This window comes from Nyctereutes procyonoides, unplaced genomic scaffold (genome assembly GCF_905146905.1).
Source record: "Nyctereutes procyonoides isolate TBG_1078 unplaced genomic scaffold, NYPRO_anot_genome, whole genome shotgun sequence".
NCBI classification, from domain to species: Eukaryota; Metazoa; Chordata; class Mammalia; order Carnivora; family Canidae; genus Nyctereutes; species Nyctereutes procyonoides.
In genome coordinates, this window is record NW_026575128.1 from 2,758,052 (window position 1) to 2,780,348 (window position 22,297).

Genomic DNA, 22,297 nt, shown 5'->3' on the forward strand with positions numbered 1-22,297 from the left:
ACTGAGCCCTGCATTGGGGTCCCTGCTCAGCAGGGAGCCTGCTTCTCCCTCTCCTGCTCCTCCTGCTTGTGCTCTCTGTCAAATAAATAAACAAAATATTTTTTTTAAAATGAAATGCTTCATTTTCTCTACCTCAGATTGACAACCATTTTCGTAACCCTCACTGCTTTATATACAGGTGTTCAGTAGCAAGTGAATAAACCTGTTTCCTAAACTTCTGCTGTATATCTGTGTACTCTGTGTGATTATTTACTCAATAGCTTTTTCTAAACCAATTCACTTTTAAAAACTTAGGTTTGTCATAAATGGCAATATTCATGAAGTCACTGTATGCTAGTTCTATCTTTGTTCTAATATACCTTAATTAATATAAATATATAGCTATTCAAATTTTTAATTATTTATTTATTGGTATTCCAATTTAAAATAATGATATGCTACCTAAAATAGTATGGCACATGCACTGGAAGGCACTACATTTAATGAGTGTTTAGTCAATCTGTTATTTTTTTTATTAACTTTTTAATCATAATTACAATATAGTGAACATACTGTGTTATATTAGGTTCAGGTGCTCAATATAGTGATTCAACACATCCATACAACACTCAGTACTCATCACAAGCACCCTCCTTAACCCCCATCACCTATTTCCCCCCTGCCCACCGCCCCTCCGGCAACCATCAGTTTGTTCTCTATAGTTAAGAGTCTGTTTCTTGGTTTGCCTCTCTTATTTTTTCCCCCCTTCTTGTTTGTTTTGTTTGTTAAATGCCACATATGAGATCGTATGGTATCTGTCTTCCTCTGTGTTGGCTGAGTCAATCTTTGACTTCCTTCACTTCCCACAATAGCAATCACTGGGTACTTTAAATCATTTTTTACTGTGACTCTTGAACATACTGACTTTCAGTCTAGTGCAGACCCTCACTGTCTTGGTTATCTTGATGCAACAGGCCTCTAGAAGTGTCCTTGCCTCCAGTCAGCTTCATCCTATATGCTGCCCCCGAACTGTAATTTTCCTAAAGCAAGCTCTGGCTTCTACCCAAATCAATCTAAATCTTCCAGGCCACTGGAAACAACCACTTGATGTTTTCAGGAAGAACTTTACAAACTGGCCCCAGCCTACCTTTCTATCCTCATAGAATAAGAATCCACATAATCGTTAGTCTTAGAATAGCTAGCATGTAGTTTTTTTTATCTCTATAGCTTTATTCATTCCATAACTTCAATCTGAAAAGCCCAATTCCCCAGTCATAATTCTTAGTTCAAGTATCTTTTTTTAAACATTTATTTATTCATTCATTCATTCATGAAGGACACACAGAAAGAGAGGCAGAAAGAGAGGCAGAAAGACAGGTAGAGAGGGAGAAGCAGGCTCCATGCCAGGAGCCCGATGTGGGACTCGATCCTGGGTCTCCAGGATCACGCCCTGAAAGGCAGGTGCTAAACCGCTGAGCCACCCAGCGATCAATACCTTCTCTTTTAAGAAAACTATTAGAATTCTCAATTAATTTCTTAATTTCTACAAGTCAAACTATCCCAGCCACTATTCACTGCACTCCACTTTAATTTATGGGCTATGTGTAAACATGGCTAGTCTCCTCTACTATAGGTTCTTCAGGGCAAGACTATGTCTAGTGTACCTTCATCATATAGTCTATACATAGATGCTAAAATATTTGTAGTTGTCAATGAATTTAAGTGGGCTCTTCAAGAAGTCAGCAAAAATAACTCAAACTCCACTCAACACACTTCTAAAGACTAATCTTTTGTATGATTTAAGCCAAAGAATACTGTTCTCCTAGATACTAAAGGTCAGTAATTTCATTACTGTTTGAAATCAATAGACCACTATCTAACACCATGATTTGGCTATGATTTTGTCCACCCCCACCCACATCCCCCTCTATGTGGATACCTCTTTTTTTTAATATATATAATTTTTTTTATTTAAATTTTTTTTAATTTATTTATTTATGATAGTCACAGAGAGAGAGAGAGGCAGAGACATAGGCAGAGGGAGAAGCAGGCTCCATGCACTGGGAGCCCGATATGGGATTCGATCCCAGGTCTCCAGGATCGCGCCCTGGGCCAAAGGCAGGCGCCAAACCGCTGCACCACCCAGGGATCCCCTATGTGGATACCTCTTAAGCAGGCTGACTTGCTGAATGTGCATGATTCCCCAGTGCCATTCCTGGGTTACCCTTTCTGGACTTCAGTATTCCTACTGATGATTTTTTTTAAAGATTTTATTTATTTATTCATGAGAGACACAGAGACAGAGAGGCAGAGACATAGGCAGAGGGAGAAGCAGGCTCCACGTACGGAGACCAACGTGGGACCTGAGCCACCCAGGCACCTCTGATAAGATGATCTTAGAACCTCTTCCTAGCTTAAAATCCTGACATTTGATCAGACCAAAGTGATTTTTATGCCAATAACCTAACTGGAAGGATAACCCTACTTCAAAAATAAGCAGAATCAAAGCAGTTAGCCCTTTCCCAATGCTACTTAATCCCTTCACAGAATCTTGCTCCATGTACACATTTATAACGGGCTAGGCACATTACTCGGCTATCCTTTTAGGATCAAAATGGATGTTCAAAAGATAATATTTTCTGGTAGTTAGAATGTATAAAATGGAGTATAAGGTATTCCCCCTGTATTATTTTATTTAATCCTTCCAACCCTGGTGCTCAGTCAGTCAAGTGTCTGCCTTCGGCTCGGGTCATGATCCCAGGGTGCTGGGATCAAGCCCTACGTTGGACTCCCTGTTCGGCAGGGAGCCTGCTTCTCCCTCTCCCTCTGCCACTGCCATTTCCCCTTGCTTGTGTTCTCTGGTTCTCTCTCTCTCTGTCAAATAAATAAATAAATAAAATCTTAAAAAAAAAAAATCCTCCCAACCCTAAAAGGCAGGCATCTTTAGCCCAGTGTTTCCCAATCAGAAATGATTTTGCCTTGCCCCCCAGGGCTGTCTGGTAATGTCTGGAGATATTTTCAGTTGTAACAGTTGTTAGGGATAGGGGAGGTTGATACTGGCATGTAGTGGGGAAAGGCCAGGGATACTGCTAAACAAGATACCCTCCCACAACAAGAACTACCTGGCCCCAAATGTCAATAGTGCCAAGTTGAGAAACCCTGCTAGCATCATCTTTTAGCTAAGAAATCTATGATATAGAGAACTTACTTGCCCAGAGTTACACAGATCCAAAATGAAACCAAAGCCAATAGCACATTCCCATACATATACAAATACTGGCAGCTGTTTCTGATTAAATTTGTTTTGTTTCTTATCATTGTCCCTTCTCCCCCTTTTAGTTTTCAGTACTTGAGATCTTGCTAATCAGCCTCAGTTGATCTCATCCAGGAAAGAATTCAGAAAAAGCTTGAGACTCAAGTCAGATTTAAGAAATGTCTTCTCTTGTGCTCCCCACTGTATCCAGTACATATAACTTCACTGTTGTAATTATCATATTGTACTGTGCTTCGATGACTTTTTCCCCTTAGACCATAAACTGCTTGAGAGCAAAATTTCCCTTTTATTTTTGCATTTCTAGTGCCAGGCAAAGTATCTCAGCACAGAATATATGTTTCATAAATACGTGTCAAACAAACAAAAGAAAACAAAACTGACCACACTGTATAGTGTACACACAGCTACTAAATGACAGAACCAGGATTCAAATCCAAGTCTCTCCATTGTCAAAGCCTATCATTACTGTGTCTCAATGAGCTAAAAATCAGATGTTTATCTTCTCTTTATCCTGCTGTGGGAATTCTCTGAACATAAACATATAGGGAATATATACAACACCCCTGTTTTAAAGATAGCTTATAATCATAAGAATTTTCCTATCTTACGCCTCCAATTTTCATGTGTACATTCTATAAAAGCTCGTGAGGCAGTTAGCATGTAATAATAGTGATAATCTCTCCCAAATACCAGAATTATAAAGGGGCCATGGGGTTCTTATTTGATGGCCTCCTTGAATTTACCACTCACTCACTACATAGAAACTGATGTTATTTTGAGTTGTCATAGGAACTGTTTATAAAAACTAAGCCAGAGTCTCTTAGGAAAAGAAGAACTCACTTTAACTTTAGCTTTTATTTCTTCACTGTCCCCTTCTCCATCTTTGCGGGGTTCCATGCCAGACTCCTCCAGGATGTCTTTGTTTAGTACAGAATACTCTTCTAGTAGAGTGTCAAACAAAACTATTCGCTTGTTCTTGAAGAAGCCATAAAAATAAGCATTGCTGTGGGAAGAGCGTTTAGATCCTAAGGAAAAGACAGTTCAAAGCATGGAAAATAATTAAAAAGTTTTGGGTCCTCTGGAGAGACTCCTAGAAATTGCATTACTGGAAAGGACATTAACATTTTCAAACTGTTTAATACCTGAAGAAAACTGTATCAACATAAATGACCACCTGCAGTGGAGAGTGTCTACTTTCCTACAGGCTTGACAACAAATGTTTGTGCTCATCGCAGCTTTATAGCAATTAGAAAACAAGTAAAGTCTAAATACCTAACAGTAGTGGAATGATTAAAGTATGACAGCGCTGTGAAATGGAATTTTAAACAGCCAGAAAAAAAGCAATATTTTTCGAAGAACCTTAACAAGATAGGAAAAAGCTCACCAATATACTGTAAAGGATATAAAACTTCATGTATATAAGGTTCCATTATTGTCATGAAAAAAAGTACATGTAAATAGAAAAGCATAACACAAGCCTATGAAGACATATTTCAAAACACTGAGGTGTTTACCACTGGCTTCTAGGACTATGGATTTTAGTTCCCTCCTGTATACTTTTCCAGGCTTTTTAAAATAAGTATACTTACTTCTATAATGAGAAAAAAGTTAAAGCTATTTTTAAAAAGACTGGGGGAAAAAAAAACATACCTATGGTTTGTGGCTAACAGGAGCTCAACTATGGTTGATTTTTTATTTGCTTCTTTATATTTTTCTTTATTTTCTAAATGTTCTACCTGTGTGGTTAAGAACAGACTTGGGGTTTAAATCTTGGCTCTGCCATGTAGTAGTTGGGTAAATGTAAAAAACTTCCTTAATTTCTTTAAGATTTACCTGTTTATCACATGAAGCTAATGTCCACTTCACTGAGCTGGATTAAGGATTACATGAGAAATTCTAAGCAAATAAATTCATATACTGCCTGACCCATAAACTTACTACTATAACTTATAAACCTTTTTTAAAAGAAAGGACAAAACATGTTTCACTTGAGAAGTTGAGATACAAATACAAAATGTAATAGCATGTTATTAGCATGTAACCACTCATACTTCTAATATGAAGTATGTTCAGCAATATATTTAGGATGCAGTATATTCTGCATATAGAGTAGTATGTGTGGCAGTACGTTTAGAATGTAGGAAGACTTTGATAAATAGTAGCTTATTTATTGTTTTTTCCTTTCTTTGATTTCATGACCTAGAAATGCCAAACATGTGGTCCAATTCTGTCAGTCGTATAATATAGGACCTCAGCATCTGGAAAGCTATGTATCATTTGGAGGTCTCATACTTCTCTCTCATGTCTGTCTTCTCTGATTCTAATTTTTAAATGCAAATATTTCTTAAAAGCTGCCTTATGGCAGCTTGGAAGTAGGCAGACTGTAAGCTTATAAACAAAATAAAATTAATGTCTTAATACCTGCCACGGTCCACATTTCTCAAAGTATAGCCCAAGGAATACCTACACCAAAATCACCTGGGGGTGCTTGTTAAAGGTAGACACTAAAATACCTCAGCAGGGAGCCCAAGAATCTGTCTTCTAGTAAACCCTCCTGAAAATTCTTACACTCACTAAAGCTTAAAGGTCCCTGCCCTAGACCATCAGTTTTTTGTATCACTGGGCTGACATGTAATATATATTCAATAATGCATGTTTACTGAATAGGTTGATGATTCCACTTGAGGTATGAAGTAATATACTTGAGAACTCTGAAAACCAATGTAAGGCATTGCCCTCTGTGTCTTTTATGTGTTTTATGTCGTCTTACCTTCACCTCTCAGCAACATCTGACACAGCTGACCACTTCTTCCATGAAAGACTTCCTTCTCCTGTCTCAAAAGAATTACCACTTTCCCCTGGCTTTCTTCCTACCTCAATGGTCTCTCCTCCTCAGCCTCTGCTACTGGCTCTTCCTCCCCCTTGCTGAATCCAACCTGATCCCCCTTCTCTTCTCTAAATGATCCCCATCCATGGCATTAAACACCATCTATGTGCCAGATGCTTTCCTATCAATATTCTGGCCCTGACCTCTCCCTAGAACTCCAGACATATATTCAGCTACCTATCTGATATCTCTACATCTTCACAAGGATATCTATATGGCAGATTTGTTGTTTATATTCTTACGTTGTTGGTTTTTTTCCTGCCCAGTGCTGAATCCTCCTTTCAGAGTTCTCATCATGTAAGTACTGTAGTAGACTGCTTCCCATCTGAGAAATCTAGAAGGCCAGATACTTGTGCCCCCAGCACTCCTGAAACCCAGCCCATGCCCTGGCTCAGTTAATCAGCTATACCCACTGGGGACTCAGAAGATCTAGCTAATTATGCAAAGAAGCAGGCAGTGATGAATCAATGCTAAGAGTGCTAGTAGGGTGGAGGGGATGTCAAGAGAACTGCCAAATTCAACAGCAGGAGGCAACAGCAGGGTCCTCACCAGACTGGTTCTATGGTGAGATTCTCAGCTCGTCTCCCTGAGAACAGCCCATTTCCAAGCTTGTAAACTTAACTTTCAAGGTGATCTTATGAATCAAAGATTGTCAAATAAGGAATTTTCCAGCTTCAATCAGCCAGAGTTGGTTCTACTGCATACTTGGAGCTAACCACTGTTTGAGGAACTCTAATATGGTGTTCAATAGATACCTCAAAATGTAACATCCAACAGAACTTAATTCCCCACAAACCTGCTCTTCGCTCAGTTTTCCTATATCAGTAAACTACCATTTATCCAGCTGCTCAGGCCAAAAATCCAGGTCATTACCCTCAATGTCTCCCTTTCCCCAATTCCTCACAGGTAACCTGTGAGTAAATTTCATCAACTCTACCTGTAAAACAATATCCCTAATGCATCGACTTCTCTCCATAAATTACTACTGTCCTAGTCTAAGCTGCCCTATCTCCTTCCTGACCACTGCCACAGTCTCCTAACTTTTCACCCTGCTGCTACTCTTGCCCTCCCACTACAATCTCATCTCCATACAGCAACCCACAAACTACAAACCAGACCATGTCACTAAAATTCTCAACAGCTTTTTCCCCCAAACTACAATAAAACCTAAACTCTCATCCTGATTTGCAAAGGCCTATGTGGTCTAATTCTTGTCTGTGTCATACTTCATGTCATAACACCCTCCTACTAGGCTACAGCCACACTGGAACTTGTTTCTTACAGACACAAAGCTCTAGAAGGTCTTTCCACTGATCTTGGCATGGATGGCTTCTTCCTTCAGGTATCAGCTCAAATTCATTTGCTCAGAGAGCTGTTGCCTAATGACCCAATCTAAAATATCTACCCAGGGCAGCCCGGGTGGCTCAGCAGTTTAGCACCGCCTTCAGCCCAGGGTGTGATCCTGGAGACGCGGGATCCGGTCCCACGTCAGGCTCCCTGCATGGAGCCTGCTTCTCCCTCTGCCTATGTCTCTGCCTCTCTCTGTGTCTCTCATGAATAAATAAATAAAATCTTTAAAAAAATAAAATAAAATATCTACCCAGCCGTCCTTGATCACATCACATTAGTTTCATTCTCTGCACAACACTTGTTATCTGATATTTTCTCAGAGCAGAATGTTGGCTTTTCATTACAACATCCCTATTAATTTACAAATCCATAATGTACGTTGTTATTCTTAGTAACAACACTTAAGCATTCAAAATACTTCTGAGGATTGTTACCATTATTAACAAAAACTTATATTACGGATCAGTAAACTTCTGATTAGTAAAGGCAAGTTGCCAAACTCATAGGTAATTTGTGATAAACTGGGATTCAAACCCAAACCTACTGACCTCACAGCCTGACCTCTGAAATGCTACCCTGTACCTACTCAAATCTTTTTTTTTTTTTTAAAGCAATCTCTGGTCAGTTTTATTAAATAAAAAAATCTTTTATTAAATAAAAAATGACTCAAAATAAATAAATAAATAAATAGATAGATAGATAGATAGATAGATAGATAGATAGATAAATAAAGGCTCACTTTTCACTGGCCTTTTCTGGCATGCTTCTAATAATATCAGAATCACCTGGATCAATGAGAGCCAGTGTGCATACTCCACAGTACTTTCCATTTTCTATGCCAACTCAATACTATTGCCATTATGCTACTGTAGTGATGGACACAGTTTTGGCCAACACAGCACAATACTCTATCTCAGATTCCCTCAAGGCTGGCAGTTGCTGGCAAGGATGATTAGCTTCACTTTGTCATGTCTAATCATTTTCAGAGTTTGCTTATACCCCAGCACGTACTTCCCACTTTTCGTACTGATTTGGAGCCCAAAGTAGATCAACTCCAGTGGCTTTTTCATCTTCTTTGCAGACACTATCTTCCTGCCTTAGGTGCAGGCCGGCCCCACAAGATGGCTGGGAGTGAGGAAAAAAAGGCCAAATCGTGATATTCCAAAAAGTACTAGCTCATGTTATAATTCTCCATAAAGCCTTCCCTATTTCATCTAAAACCACGTGGCAATGACAGTACATATTACACACCTTACCAATTAACTCCATTGTGATATCGTTAGCTGTCATTTCATATTATCTGATTATAACTTGAGTGATAAGCAACTTAGTAAAAGTTGCTTAAAAGACGCTAAAAGATGGTCCTACTGTACTGATTAGTGTGTCTCTAGTTTACTAAGAGTAGAGATCACAGAGCCTAAAAAGTAGCAGCAATTGTCATTCTTCTACCATTTCCCCTAGAGAAATGTCCCAACTATCCCATTAGTTGGGCAATACAGCCTCAGAACCCACTGGTTGCCTAAGACTTCTATACTCTTCTAGTTGCTGTTAATTCGTTCTTTTCCATTGTAGCCATCTCTGTTCTCCCTGACCCCACAATTACTTCTGTTTCTACTCCTTCATCCAATACAGCTGTTTCTCACTGGTGATTTTTTTTTTTTTTTAATTTAGAGGAGGGATGGACAAAGTATGGTTTGCAGGCCAAATCTAATCTGCCACTTTTTTTTTTTTTAAGTTATATTAGAACATAGCCATAGTCATTTGTTTGTGTATTATCTATGACTGCTTCTGTACTCTAACTTGCCAACTATAATGGCAAGGTTGAAGAGTTGTGACAGAGACAGACCATGTGGACCACAAAGCCTAAAATATTGACTGACTAGCCTTTTACAGAAAATGTTTGCCCAACTATGGTTTAGGGGAAGCAAAACAAACCTAGAGGGGTGAAGGGATTCATCCAAGATCCTACAGCTGCTAAGTGGCAGAGGCAAAACCAGTTTCAGGCATTCACATGGATTTTAATTTATAGATTCCGAAAGTCATGGTATCATATGACAGTTTTACTCTACATCTTTTTGGGCTTGAGATTTTAGTAGTCTTATGTAAGTTAACACATAGCTTAACTCTCAAAAGCAATTATCAAAACAGCAGAGAATAACTGATCTGAAATATTCAAAGGTACTACTGTTTTTGGGAATGTACAAGTGAAATCAGACTCCTCCAGAACACTGGAAGTTTTACTGGATGAGACAAAGCCAGTAATACTGGTTTTATTTATGAGGCCCCAAACTAGTGCCTGATTAGGCAAAAGTCCAACTCAGTTACCTGAGGGAGCCAGGCAGATAACAGAAATACATAAGTCAGCCTAATATATATGATGTAACAAGGAGTGAAAAAAGCCTTGGCCAAACAACACTATAAAGCCAACCACACACAGCTGCAGGTAAGAACAAGTATCAGGCAACCAGTTTCTGTCCCTGGACTATGTCATCAATTCCTAGGAACCTTAAAAAACCAAAATGCAAAATCCTAACAAATAAAAACACTTGAATAAAACTTCCTCACCTCTCAGTAGCCTTACCTTCAACAACATACACCTTAGTCAAAGGAAAGTCAATACTCTTTGCCATTACTTCAATTTCTTGTTTAAGCTTTCCCTCAGGCAGAGGTGTAAATTTGTCAAATAAAGGGGCAATATAATCAGCATAGATCGTGACAAGCACCTGAAAAATAAATTCAGAACCTATAAATTTGTCCTCAAAAACTGCAATTTATATAGACTATATTGAGACAACTATGTGATCCAGCCTTGAGAACATGGGCCTTATTTGCTCTGGTATTCCCAGCCCCAAATAGTACCAGATAGTAAATGCTCAATATTTGTTTGTTAAATTAAATCAAAGTGAGTAGTGTCAGTGCAGTAATAACCGAAAAGTCAAATGGCCCACTCAAAATTATCTTGGGAATTTCTGACACTTCACATGCCCATAATAACTTGGAATCCTGCCTTTCAGAGTAATCCTGAGAGACCTGCAGTCTTTGCTAGAAAATAATTACTAGAGCTTGACTATGTGATGTTATTTGGGTGGTCTGCTAAAATTAACTATCTGCAGTGCATAACTATTCTGTGGTTGAAATGGCACTTCCTTAAGCATTTCTGCATTTCCTCTGTTCTTTCCCCTTACTTCATTTGCCACACACAGATGTGTGTAAATCCAACTAGTACCTATTTTCAGAGCTTAATCCCACCAATGGAAAGTGAAGCAGTGAGCATCATGGCAATTCAGACTAAAGTAAACTTTATCATCAGAGGAGCTGAAGAGGTGATAGATGCTACTTTCTGGGGCCTGTGAACAGGTTGTTTTCATTGTATTGTAGTGTATGTGTTGTGAGGTGGTTTAGAATATGGTAGAAAGAAGAAGCAAAGCACGTGAGGAAGGAAGAGGGTGGTGGTGGTGAGGGGACAAAGGAGGGAGAGGGGAGAGGAAAAAGGGGAGAAAAACAGAAGAGAGAAGAAGGGGTAAAGAAGGGAGAAAGGAGGAGGGGAAGGAGGGCAGAAAAAAAAATCAGGTAAGGTTATGCTTTCTTTTTCTTGTCCCTCTTAAATGTAGTCTCTCTTCAAAACATCAATGATGTTTTTTTAGGCACTGGAGCTCAGTAGAGTCACTAATCAATCAAACTTTGTCATCCATTCTGGTGACAACTCACAAATGCACAGCCCAAAACTACCTGACAACTGGATCATTAACAAAGAGTTTCTAGAATCTGAGTCAGCATAAAAAGAAAATCTATGGTCAGAGTCAGCTCTCCTGTTTCTGTACCCAAATACAGAAACCAAGAGGGAAATTTATAAGCCCACTTATTTATATTGCATTTGCTTCTTAAGAACTGTCCACATGTTAATGAAGATTAAATCAGTTATCTTGCCAAGGAAATTTTATAAAAGAAAATGAAAAAAAGATTCTACTCACCAGAGAAACAACTAATGTGAACAGCCAGGCATATATAAAAAAATAATCACCCCCAATTTTAATAATGTAAAGTAGAAGTGAAGACACAGGCAATAAAATGCACTGAGTCACAATAAATTTCTTGACTGCATCTTTCATGAAGAATCCCAAAGTCTGAAAAAAAAGATCACAAGAAACTGAGAAATTGCTTTTAAAATAACTAATACATGAATACAAAGGATACACTATTAAAGCAATTTAAAAAAAATAAAAATTTAAATTTAAAAAAAAAAAAGCAATTTTAAGTTAAAAGGCAGTGGGTCTATATTATATGATAGCCTAAGACAATTAGTTAATGTCTGGCATTTTACAGTTCAAAATATACCATTTAAATGTTAGCAGAAAAACACTAGACTTTAGTACTAGAAGAATTTACGGCAAGACTTTAAGCTATGATCCTTATTGTATCTGTAGTTCCTTTTCCCTCAATTAATTCATGCTCTAAAATAGCAAATTATGGAGGCGCCTGGATGGCTCAGTCAGTTAAGTGTCTGACTCTTGATTTCAGCTCAGGTCATCATCAAGATCGTGGATACAGTCTCCAGTCAGGCTCTGGCATTCAGTGACGGTCTGCTTAGGATTCTCTCCCTCTTCCTCTGCCCCTTCCCCCTGCTCTCTCAAATAAATAAATAAATCTTAAAAAAATAGTAAATTACGTTTCAATTATTACCAGCAGAGGGGAAAAAAAGCACAAAAGTCTTTATATTTAAAAGAGAACATGTGTATTCTCTAGTTTACCTGTTGATTGAAACCATGTTTTTCTTCTATCACGAAAGTATTATAAAGACTCCATGGCAAACCAGTTAATGCACTGAAAAGTGTAGCTAACAAGAGAAACACCAAGGACTGAGTGATCTAAACACAAGAAGAAAAAAATAGCAGTTTTTATAGTGTAATATTAATTCATTTTTCAAATGAATGATTAGTAAACAAATGAACAAGCAGGCGTTGAGTACATACTACATCTCCAGCAATGTACTTGATTCTATGGGTAAAACAACATCATCTCTACCTTCAGAGTTTACTTGCAAGGAGGCGGCAATAAAACAATCTCTCTTTTATTACACAGGCACTATGTGAAAGTTATCTGAAGCCATATAGACAAAAAAGAACTAAAAAATGAGGGACAATCTTGTATGCTCCAGAATTCAAACAAGGCTTAAAAGGCTGAGACTCGGGATGCCACTCTGAAGAAAGAGGTAAATTAATGGGACAGGAGAGACAAGGAAGGAAGGAATTCCTTGCAATTTGTGAAAGCATGGAGTACCCTGTAAAAGGAAGAGTAAAAGATGAGAGGCCTTGGGACAAGGCAGAGATATTGATCCCAGAGCATCAAAAAAGCTGGGCTAGGACAGGTGGGGTGGAGTGTGCTAAAGTTTTCACAAGAAGCCAAACACCAACGAAGAAAATTACTCTCAAGAACTACTTTAAGTGGGACAACACCTGGGTGGCTCAACGGTTTAGCGCCTGCCTTCAACTCAGGGCATGATCCTGGAGTCCCGGGACTTGAGTCCCACATCGGGCTCCCTGCATGGAGCCTGCTTCTCTCTCTGCCTCTGTCTCTGCCTCTCTCTGTGTCTCTCAGGAATAAATAAATAAAATCTTTTTTTAAAAAAAATAACTACTTTAAGTGCCTTCACTATAGATTGTTGGGAAATCAAAAGCCAAGAACTGCTTCATTTCTCTTCCAAATTTTCCCTAGGACAGTGGAGGAAAAGGGCACCTGAGTGCGGAGGGAGGTGGGGGACAGAGAAAGAGTGATGCGGCAAACAGAATCTCTGCTCTCTCCTTCTCACCCTCTTACCCCATAGTATAAAATGTAATGCTTTTAAGGTAAGTGTGAATATGCCACACATCACCAAAACACATTTGATTTGGTAACAAGATTCAGCCAATGTAAGTTTCTAAACACAGAAAGAGGGAAGAAGGGAGAGTGAAGGAGAAAGGAAGATTTGTCTGGCTATAACATGCAGGGTGGTTTATTTTGGCACTGTTCCCAAACAGGAAATGGGAAAAAAATTAAAAACAGATTCTAGGACCTTCCTCAAAACTAATGAATCAGAATCCCATCTTCCAAAAATGCAATTGTATTGTACTGATTGTGTGAATACTTGCTTTTTCACTAAACATCTTATAAAAATCCTTCCATATCTATATCTATTTTTCATCATTAAAGACTCTAGAATATTCCACTGTATAGCTAGACACAGCAGCTCCATGGAGATTCTAGAAGATATACTCTCTGTCCATGTTTGAAGTATCTGCTACGTGCATATGACACAAGACTATCTGTTTAGTGAGTTTAGCAAAATTCATGCTTCCCCTTTCACTGCAAGGGGTTGTCCCTGAGAAATAGTTGCCTAATCAGAGACTACCATTTCCCAGTTCCTTTATACCTGAGATTAAATGACCAGTGTGCCAACAAAATGTGAATCCAAAGGACACTTCATCAGAGACAAAGGAGTTAAGAAGAGAGTGTACTTTCTCCACCTTCTCATTCCCTCTGGCTGTTGGATGCAGGGAACTCTGGGGCACTTGGGGGATGGCAGAGCCAATTAGATGAAAAGAGACCAGGTCCCTGGCTTCCTACATAGAAGAATGTCACCTGCTGACCAAAAATCCTCACACTAGGCTATTATGTAATTGAGAAATGAACTATTGTGATAAGCCATTGGAATTCTGGAGTTTGCTACAATAACTAGCATTATCCTAACAGAGCATACGTGGACAAGGACTGTACAGAGAAGCCTAAAGACAGAGTCAAAAAATTAACTTTCATATAAAGCTGGCCAAGCCAAAAGACTCTCGATGAATAACATACCTCATATTCTGTTCCAAAGCCAGCATAGCCACAGAACCGTCCAGAAAGTCTCCAGAGATAAGGAATTCCTCCAAAAAGAAGAATAAGCTATAAAATAAGACATATTTTGGTTACATTTGAACAACTAGAAACTATCAAGTGAGAGCATTTTATAAAGAAAAAAAGGACAAAATAATTATCTCTAAAGAAAAAAAGAGGGGCACCTGGGTGGCTCAGTGGGTTAACCGTCTGCCTTCAGCTCAGGTTATGATCTCAAGAGTCCTGGGATCAAGCCCCACATCAGACTTCCTGCTCAGCAGGCAGTCTGCTTCTTCCCTTCTTCCTCTGCCCCTCACCCCACTCCTGCTCTTTCTCTCTCTCTCCCTCTCAAATACATAAATAAATCTTTTTTAAAAAAGAAAGATAAAAAAGAGACCTATCTTATTTAAGGTAAACTATGCATTTAGATGAATACAAACCACCTGAGATACTAAGTTTAGACCAGTAAAGATTTTTACCTATCCATTTCATTCAGATAAACTAATATGGTATGTAAATTATATCTCTATAGAGCTGTAAGGGGAAAAAAAATGCCAAAGACCACAACAAGGGTTTTATGAATCAAGAACTTAAAGCTGGGGGATCCCTGGGTGGCTCAGCGGTTAAGCGTCTGCCTTCAGCCCAGGGCCTGATCCTGGAGACCCGGGATCGAGTCTCACATCGGGCTCCCTGCATGGAGCCTGCTTCTCCCTCTGACTGTGTCTCTGCCTCTCTCTCTCTCTCTGTCTCTCATGAATAAATAAATAAAATATATTAAAAAAAAAAAAGAACTTAAAGCTAAGAGAAAAGGTAACCAATTTGTCCAGAATCCCACACCTGATGAGTGACATAAATGGGATTTGAACCAGGCTATGTGGCTTCCTAAGTGGCTTTCCTTGAAGTTTCCCCCTTCAATCAGAACAAAGTATTAGTATCTGCTTAAGTGGAGAGTCAGGTCCACTTTCCAAGCTAAGGGACAGAATGGGATATCTGTGCTTTCCCCAGGTAAGGAATCCTGAGGTAGGAGTCAGGGTTTCGTAGGAGGCACCCTTCTCGGCACTACCCTTTGTCTTGGGCAGATAAAGTGAATAAAGATATTCACCAAATCACCATGACAGTTGAATGAGTGAGCTGGTCTTAAAATCTAAAAAGAATAAGTTTGTGCTTACAAAACACAACTTCCCACAACAGATATTAAGTTTATGGAACTTGGGACGCCTGGGGGGCCAGTGGTTGAGCGCTTGCGTTTTGCCCAGGGCGTGATCCTGGAGTCCTGGATGGAGTTCCACATCAGGCTCCTTGCACGGAGCCTGCTTCTCCCTCTGCCTGTGTATCTGCCTCTCTCTCTCTCTCGAGTGAATAAATAAAATCTTTTTTTTTTTAATAAATAAAATCTTAAAAAAAAAAAGTTTATGGAACTCAAGAGGAATCAATTTATTTTTCTTTTTTCTTTTCTGTGGAGGCTCAAGAACACAACAATCCATCACACTCCTTGGTTAGAAGCACAGTATTTTCATTGGTTCACATACAGTTCCTTGGGGTTGTGAGGAGTTTTGGCACTGTATTTCATGGGTAGACTTCCAATCTACTTTCCATTTTTATGTATCTACCCATAAATTCTGTAGTGATTTACATATGCTTTTTAAGACTATATATAAATGATATATCATATTGTACTTATCATTCTACAAGTTGGCTTTTTACACTCTACATATTTTTAGATCCATCCATGGTGATTTGATGGTGATTTGTAACTTTATTTGGTATTATTATCAGCTTGTTGCCTACAGTGTTTTAAGATTTTATTTATTTATTCATGAGAGACACACAGAGAGAGAAGCAGAGACACAGGCAGAGGGAAAAATGGGTTCCCCACAGGGGTCCCACAGCATAGTCCTGATAAGGACTCGATCCTAGGACTCCAGGAATAAATAAATAAAGAGAAAAAAAGAGAAATGTTTCAAATAAATTAACCAAAGCCAAATATAATCTATAATAAAGCTACCTTTCCTGGCTTGGTTGAAAAACATCAGGTTTCAATACTAATCTTTAATGTCTCAATAACTAAACCAGGCTTTGATTAGTAAAAATATAATTAAAAAATCAACATTGAAAAGAATAATTACTAGAAATCATTAAGTATCCCAAAACAAAAGCAATTTTTTCTTTTTTTTAAGATTTTATTCATTAATTCATAAGAGACACAGAGAGCGCGAGGCAGAGACACAGGCAGAGGGAGAAGCAGGCTCCATGCAGGCGATGTGGGACTTGATCCTGAGACCCCAGGATCACACCCTGAGCCGAAGGTAGACGCTCAACCTCTGAGCCACGCAGGTGTCCTGCAATTTTGTTTTTCAGACCGTTTACTAATTTTTCTAAAATACCAAGATTTAATTTTTCTTAACTCTCTGCTACTTTTCCATCATCCTGAGGCAATGGGAAATATTTGGTTCCAACCACACTAGTCCATAACTGTCAAGGAAAATTTTATGACTAGCTAGACATCACTTAAAGCAACGAACAGCTAGTTTCTTCTCTTTAACTGATAAAATAGTTGTGGTAGCTAATCTCATCTATTTTCAATTTAGAAATATTTCTCAAAAAAAAAAAATAGAAATCTTTCTCTTAATGGTACCAGGAGATCTAAGAGAGTTCTGGAGGAAAAGTGATGATAATCATGATCATGATGATAAAAATAATAACAGCCAACACTTATAGAGCACTTAAAATGATCAAGCACTGTTCTAATCATCTTACATATATTAACTCATTTAATCCTCTCAACAACACTATGAATGAGGAAATATTATTACCACACAATTTTAACAGATGAGAAAACTGAGGCATGGAATCGGTGACATGCTCGAGGTCCCATACCTGGTATGATAGAGCTGAGACTCAAACTCAAGCCACCTGAGTTCAGAGTCGGCTCTTAACCTCTGTACCGTGCACTTTCAATTGTTCATGGAGGTGGAAAACCAAGAACTGGTTTTTGGGAAAGGAAAAAAATCTTCATTTATAAAGCACAGATACACATACATATAGTACAGACACAGATATACAATCTATCTGTGGTACTAAAATTTCATGGAAGGGTGATTAAGGAAAAAATGTCTAGGGGTACCCGGTTGGCTCAGTTGGTGGAGCATGCAACTCTTAATCTCAGGGTCATGAGTTCAAGCCCCATGTTGGGCACAGAGCCCACTTAAAAAAAAAAAAAAAGTCTAAAAATATACAGGGCCGGTGGCCAGAGGGGATCATGAAAAAAAGACTAAGAAACACTGCTCTACACTATACAGCCTTTCTTCTTTTAGCATGGGGGTTAGCCTGGGTCTGTTTTACTAGGTAAAAATGATCTGCCACTTGTTTCATTCAATTAATATGAATAATGTGGGATCCCTGGGTGGCGCAGCGGTTTAGCGCCTGCCTTTGGCCCAGGGCGCGATCCTGGAGACCCGGGATCGAGTCCCATGTCGGGCTCCCGGTGCATGGAGCCTGCTTCTCCCTCTGCCTGTCTCTGCCTCTCTCTCTCTCTGTGTGTGTGTGTGTGTGACTATCATAAATAAATAAATAAATAAAATTTTAAAGAAATATGAATAATGTGCTTATTTTTATACCAGGCATTAGGTACCAAAAGACTACAAAACCTTAAAGTATCCTTTCTTTAAGGAACTCGTAAGTCTGTCAACTAAACAGGAAAATTCAATACAATGTGGTAAGTACTCTGATAGGAATAATGATAAGATGCTACCCTGTCCAGTCCTGAGGGACAGGGGAAGTTTCAAACTGATTCTTAGGAAACATGACGTCTCAGCTGGAACCTAATGGGAGGAGTTGGGATTAATCAGCTTCTAGCGAGAGTGGACTTGAAGAGGTGGGCGCCCCTGGAAGATACCAGCATATGAAAAGACCCGAAGTCACAGGAAACCAAGCTGGGTATGAGGTGGGCAAAAAGAAGGGGAAAGAATTTGGGGAAAGGGAAAAAAAGATGAAGCTGAAGTAAGTAATGGCCAGGTTAAAAAGGACCTCAAAAAGCCCAAGAAATATGGGCTTCACCCTGAAGGAAACAGTGAGCCAATCATAGCTTTTATATAGGAGTATTAATAACATGATCTGAATTGTCCTTCAGGATTCCTTTGACTGCAATGTGGAAGACAGGGTTAAGCTAGAGGCAGGAAGGGGCACCTGGGTGGCTCAATCAGTTAAGTGTCTGCTTTTGGCTCAGGTCCTGACACTGAGGTCCTGGGATTGAGCCCGCATCAGGCTCCCTGCTTGGTGGGAAGTCTGCTTCTACAATCTTTTTTTAAAAAGATTTATTTATTTGAGAGAGAGAGAGAGAGAGAGAGAGAAAGAGAGAGCGCATGATCAGGGGGAGGAACAGAAAAAGGGGGAGAGAGAGAAGCAGGCCCCTGCTGGGCAGGGAGCCCTATGCAGGGCTCAATCGGAGGACCATGAGATCATGACCCCACTGAAAGGCAGATGCTTAAGTGATTAGGCCATCCAGGGGCCCCTCAAATAAATACACCTTAAAAAAAAGAGGCAAGAAGGAGGGACTGCTATAATAATAACTTAACAATATAAGGTTGTTTTTCACACCTGATCTATGACAGTTATAGCACAGTTTTCAACTCACTAACAATTATATTTCAGCCTCTTTTGCTCTACATCCATTACTATTGACAACAAAGGTTAAGAAAGCATTCTGGGATTTGTAGATAAGGTACCTTCTTTTGTGTAACAAAAATACAAGATGAAAACAAATATTACAAAGTATTAAACTTTTTTTTTTAATCTTTTTTTTTTAATTTTTATTTATTTATGATAGTCACAGAGAGAGAGAGAGAGAGAGGCAGAGACATAGGCAGAGGGAGAAGCAGGCTCCATGCACCGGGAGCCCGACGTGGGATTCGATCCCGGGTCTCCAGGATCGCACCCTGGGCCAAAGGCAAGCGCCAAACCGCTGTGCCACCCAGGGATCCCACAAAGTATTAAACAATTTGATGGATTGTGTTTCCAAGAAGTAAATTACTCACAGTGCCTTCAATCTCTGAATAGAGTCCTGACCAGAAGCTGAAAGTACTTTTATCCAGCTGATACAGTCGGGACTTCTCAAAGGTTTCTGAATCCATGATCTGTCCTAACTCCGGTGGCACACGAGTTGTTGTTTTATAGATCCGTCTCTGAAATATTTTGAAGAAAACACTCTGAGACAGTCAAACCAAGTAATTTTTTTTATTACAGTAGTTATTTATGTTCAGATATTGAGTAGTTTATAGCATTTATTGTCACTTAAGCCTACTGAATTTGCTTTATAGATACACAAATATTGCATCTGATCAAGTGCATTGACCACTAAAACAATTGATTCAGCGAAGTAAAAGCAGAACAAGAGAAACCGAGGCTGGCTGACTAGGTAAAATTAAAATCAGGGTTGTTATCATACTTCAGTCTGCATATGTAAACCAAAACTGTACATCACAAAGGGCACCACTCACTCCAAGTAAAACATACGTCCTGTAAAATTTAGAAAACAAATTCATGGAAAGGAGAAGGAAGCAAATATGCTAGCTGTAAGTATTGTGGCTCATTATTAAACCTGGTCCTAGAAACCAAATTACAGGAAATTTGAGGACTGACAAATAGAAACCGATCAGGTCTTCAAGAAAGACAAACTTTATTATTACCCCAAATTCTAAATGGTAATTTCACCCCATGGAACCTAATACAGGGCACAGAAACTAATATAATGGACGGCATCTCCTATAATGGTTTTATGACACATGGCTTCTCTATATATTGTTGGGCACCTTACCAAATCCTCAACAAAAGGCATTATATTAAACCATCACTGAGTAAAGGAGACATTATTGAAAAGTAGTTACTGTAATGGGGTTTATCATTAAAGACAGATAGGTGTTCAATACCCCATCCCCCATTTAGACAGGATATACCTGTTTCTTTTATGCAAAGGATCTTCTCTACTGAACTAATGAAGCTAGCCAAAGAGATCTGTCAAAGAACCTAGTGCTCTGCACCTGGGCTAGAGGCACCTGGCTGGCTCAGTTGGGAGGGCATGCGACTTTTGATCCTGGGGTCCTGAGTTCCAGCCCCATGTTGGACATAAAGATTACTTAAAAAAAAAAAAAAAAAAAAAGACAAGATGACTCAAATGATTATTTAAAAATAAGTAAATAAATAAAGACTCTGGACTAAAAGAAGAGATCGAGGGCAGCCCCAGTGGCTCAGCGGTTTAGCACCGTCTTTGGTCTGGGGATGTGATCCTGGAGACCCGGGATCGAGTCCCACGATGGGCTCCATGCATGAAGCCTGCTTTTCCCCCTGCCTGTGTCTCTGCCCCCCCCCGCCCTTTTTGTATTTCTAATTAATAAATAAAATCTGAAAAAAAATAAAAGAGATCGAGATGCCACTCTGACACTGACGAAGTAATAAAAATTTCCATTTAAAGATTCATGCAGGATGTAATCTGAGAAGAAATTTGCAGAGGAAAATGGCTGTAATGCTCAAGAAAAAGAGTTCCAGCAGTTAAATTTTTTTTTTTTATTTATGATAGTCACAGAGAGAGAGAGAGAGAGAGAGAGAGAGAGAGAGGCAGAGACACAGGCAGAGGGAGAAGCAGGCTCCATGCACCGGGAGCCCGACGTGGGACTCGATCCCGGGTCTCCAGGATCGCGCCCTGGGCCAAAGGCAGGCGCCAAATCGCTGCGCCACCCAGGGATCCCAGTTCCAGCAGTTAAAAAGAGAATGGTTCTCATAAATAACCATCATGGTTGACACAATTCAACGACAAGATACAAGAGTGTAGGTAAAGCGAATCAGCAGTGAGAGACAGCAACCAGGAGACAAAACTTAAAATCTCTCATTTAAAAGTTCAGCTCTCGGGAGGGCCGGGTGGCTCCGTGGTTGAACACCTGCCTTCGGCCCAGGGCGTGACCCCGGGGTCCCGGGATGAGTCCCACCATCGGGCTGCCTGCACGGAGCCTGCTTCTCCCTCTGCCTGTGTCTCTGCCTCTCTCTCTCTCTCTGCCTCATGACTAAATAAAATCTTACAAAACAGAAAAAAGGTCAGCTCTCTAATCCACGGGGGCTGTTCATTACGATCACCTCCAATAAGAACTGTTAGTCACTTTCACTTCCTACTTTCTACAATTGTAATCGTCTAAACAACAATATAAAGACGTTTTTAAGAAAAAAAAAATGAGGCTATTGCTCTTTGGGCAAAATACCATACTGTATACGGTTTAAAAAAAAAAAAATCCAGGAAGGGCTGTGAAGTCTCTATTTTCAGAAAATGGTTTCCTAAGCCCGTGGTGGAGCGTGATGACACAAAGGTCATAGGGAAGTTGGGATTCTAAAAATTGTGCTTCTGGAGGCACACGGGCCGCGGCCACAGACGGGAGGTAGGTCCGGGCCCGAGGATCCCGGGGGCGCTGCGGGCCAGGCCGGGCGCGTCCGACCCAGCGGCGGCCCTGCCTTCCCCTTCACCGGGCCCCAAGCGGCCGGGGTCCCAGGCTCGCGGCGCCGAGGAGCTCCCAGCTGCCCCACACGCCCTCCGGGGCGCGGCCGGCTCACGAGGCCTCGCGGGGGGAGCCCCCGGGGGCGCGGCGGGGGCCGGGGCTGACCAGGTGTCGGGCCCAGGTGGGCCCCGCCTAGGCTCACCTGCCGCTGGGCCAGGAAGGTCTCCCAAAGGTACACGGTCCAGGAGAAGAGCAGCACCGCCCCGAAGATACGCTTCTCCGCCGGCATCTCCCACACCGCGCCCAGCGACGCCCACATCCCCGCGGCCGCCCGGTTCCGCCGGCTCCCTCGGCGTGCAGCCGTGCCTCCGCGACACGCGTCGCCTCACGCCGTGCCCGCAGTGCCACCGCGATATCCGTCCCTTCCGAGCGCCCCCACACCGGCCCCCGCCTCCATCCCACCCCCTCCGCACAGCCCGCAGT

At 40.4% G+C, this 22,297-nt stretch overlaps 1 protein-coding gene across 1 annotated transcript in view; it reads right to left on the reverse strand.

Annotated features, from left to right (window-relative positions):
* Window positions 1-22,255, reverse strand: part of ZMPSTE24 (zinc metallopeptidase STE24) — a 39,308-nt gene extending 17,053 nt beyond the window's left edge. The window contains exons 1-7 of the mRNA XM_055341926.1: window positions 22,017-22,255; window positions 19,373-19,519; window positions 14,322-14,408; window positions 12,239-12,355; window positions 11,462-11,614; window positions 10,072-10,213; window positions 4,094-4,278 (exon numbers count right to left, since the gene is read on the reverse strand). Coding sequence (XP_055197901.1) covers window positions 4,094-4,278; window positions 10,072-10,213; window positions 11,462-11,614; window positions 12,239-12,355; window positions 14,322-14,408; window positions 19,373-19,519; window positions 22,017-22,133 — 948 coding nt within the window. The 5' untranslated portion in view covers window positions 22,134-22,255. The remainder of the gene's footprint in view (window positions 1-4,093; window positions 4,279-10,071; window positions 10,214-11,461; window positions 11,615-12,238; window positions 12,356-14,321; window positions 14,409-19,372; window positions 19,520-22,016) is intronic.
* Window positions 22,256-22,297: the final 42 nt, after the last annotated feature.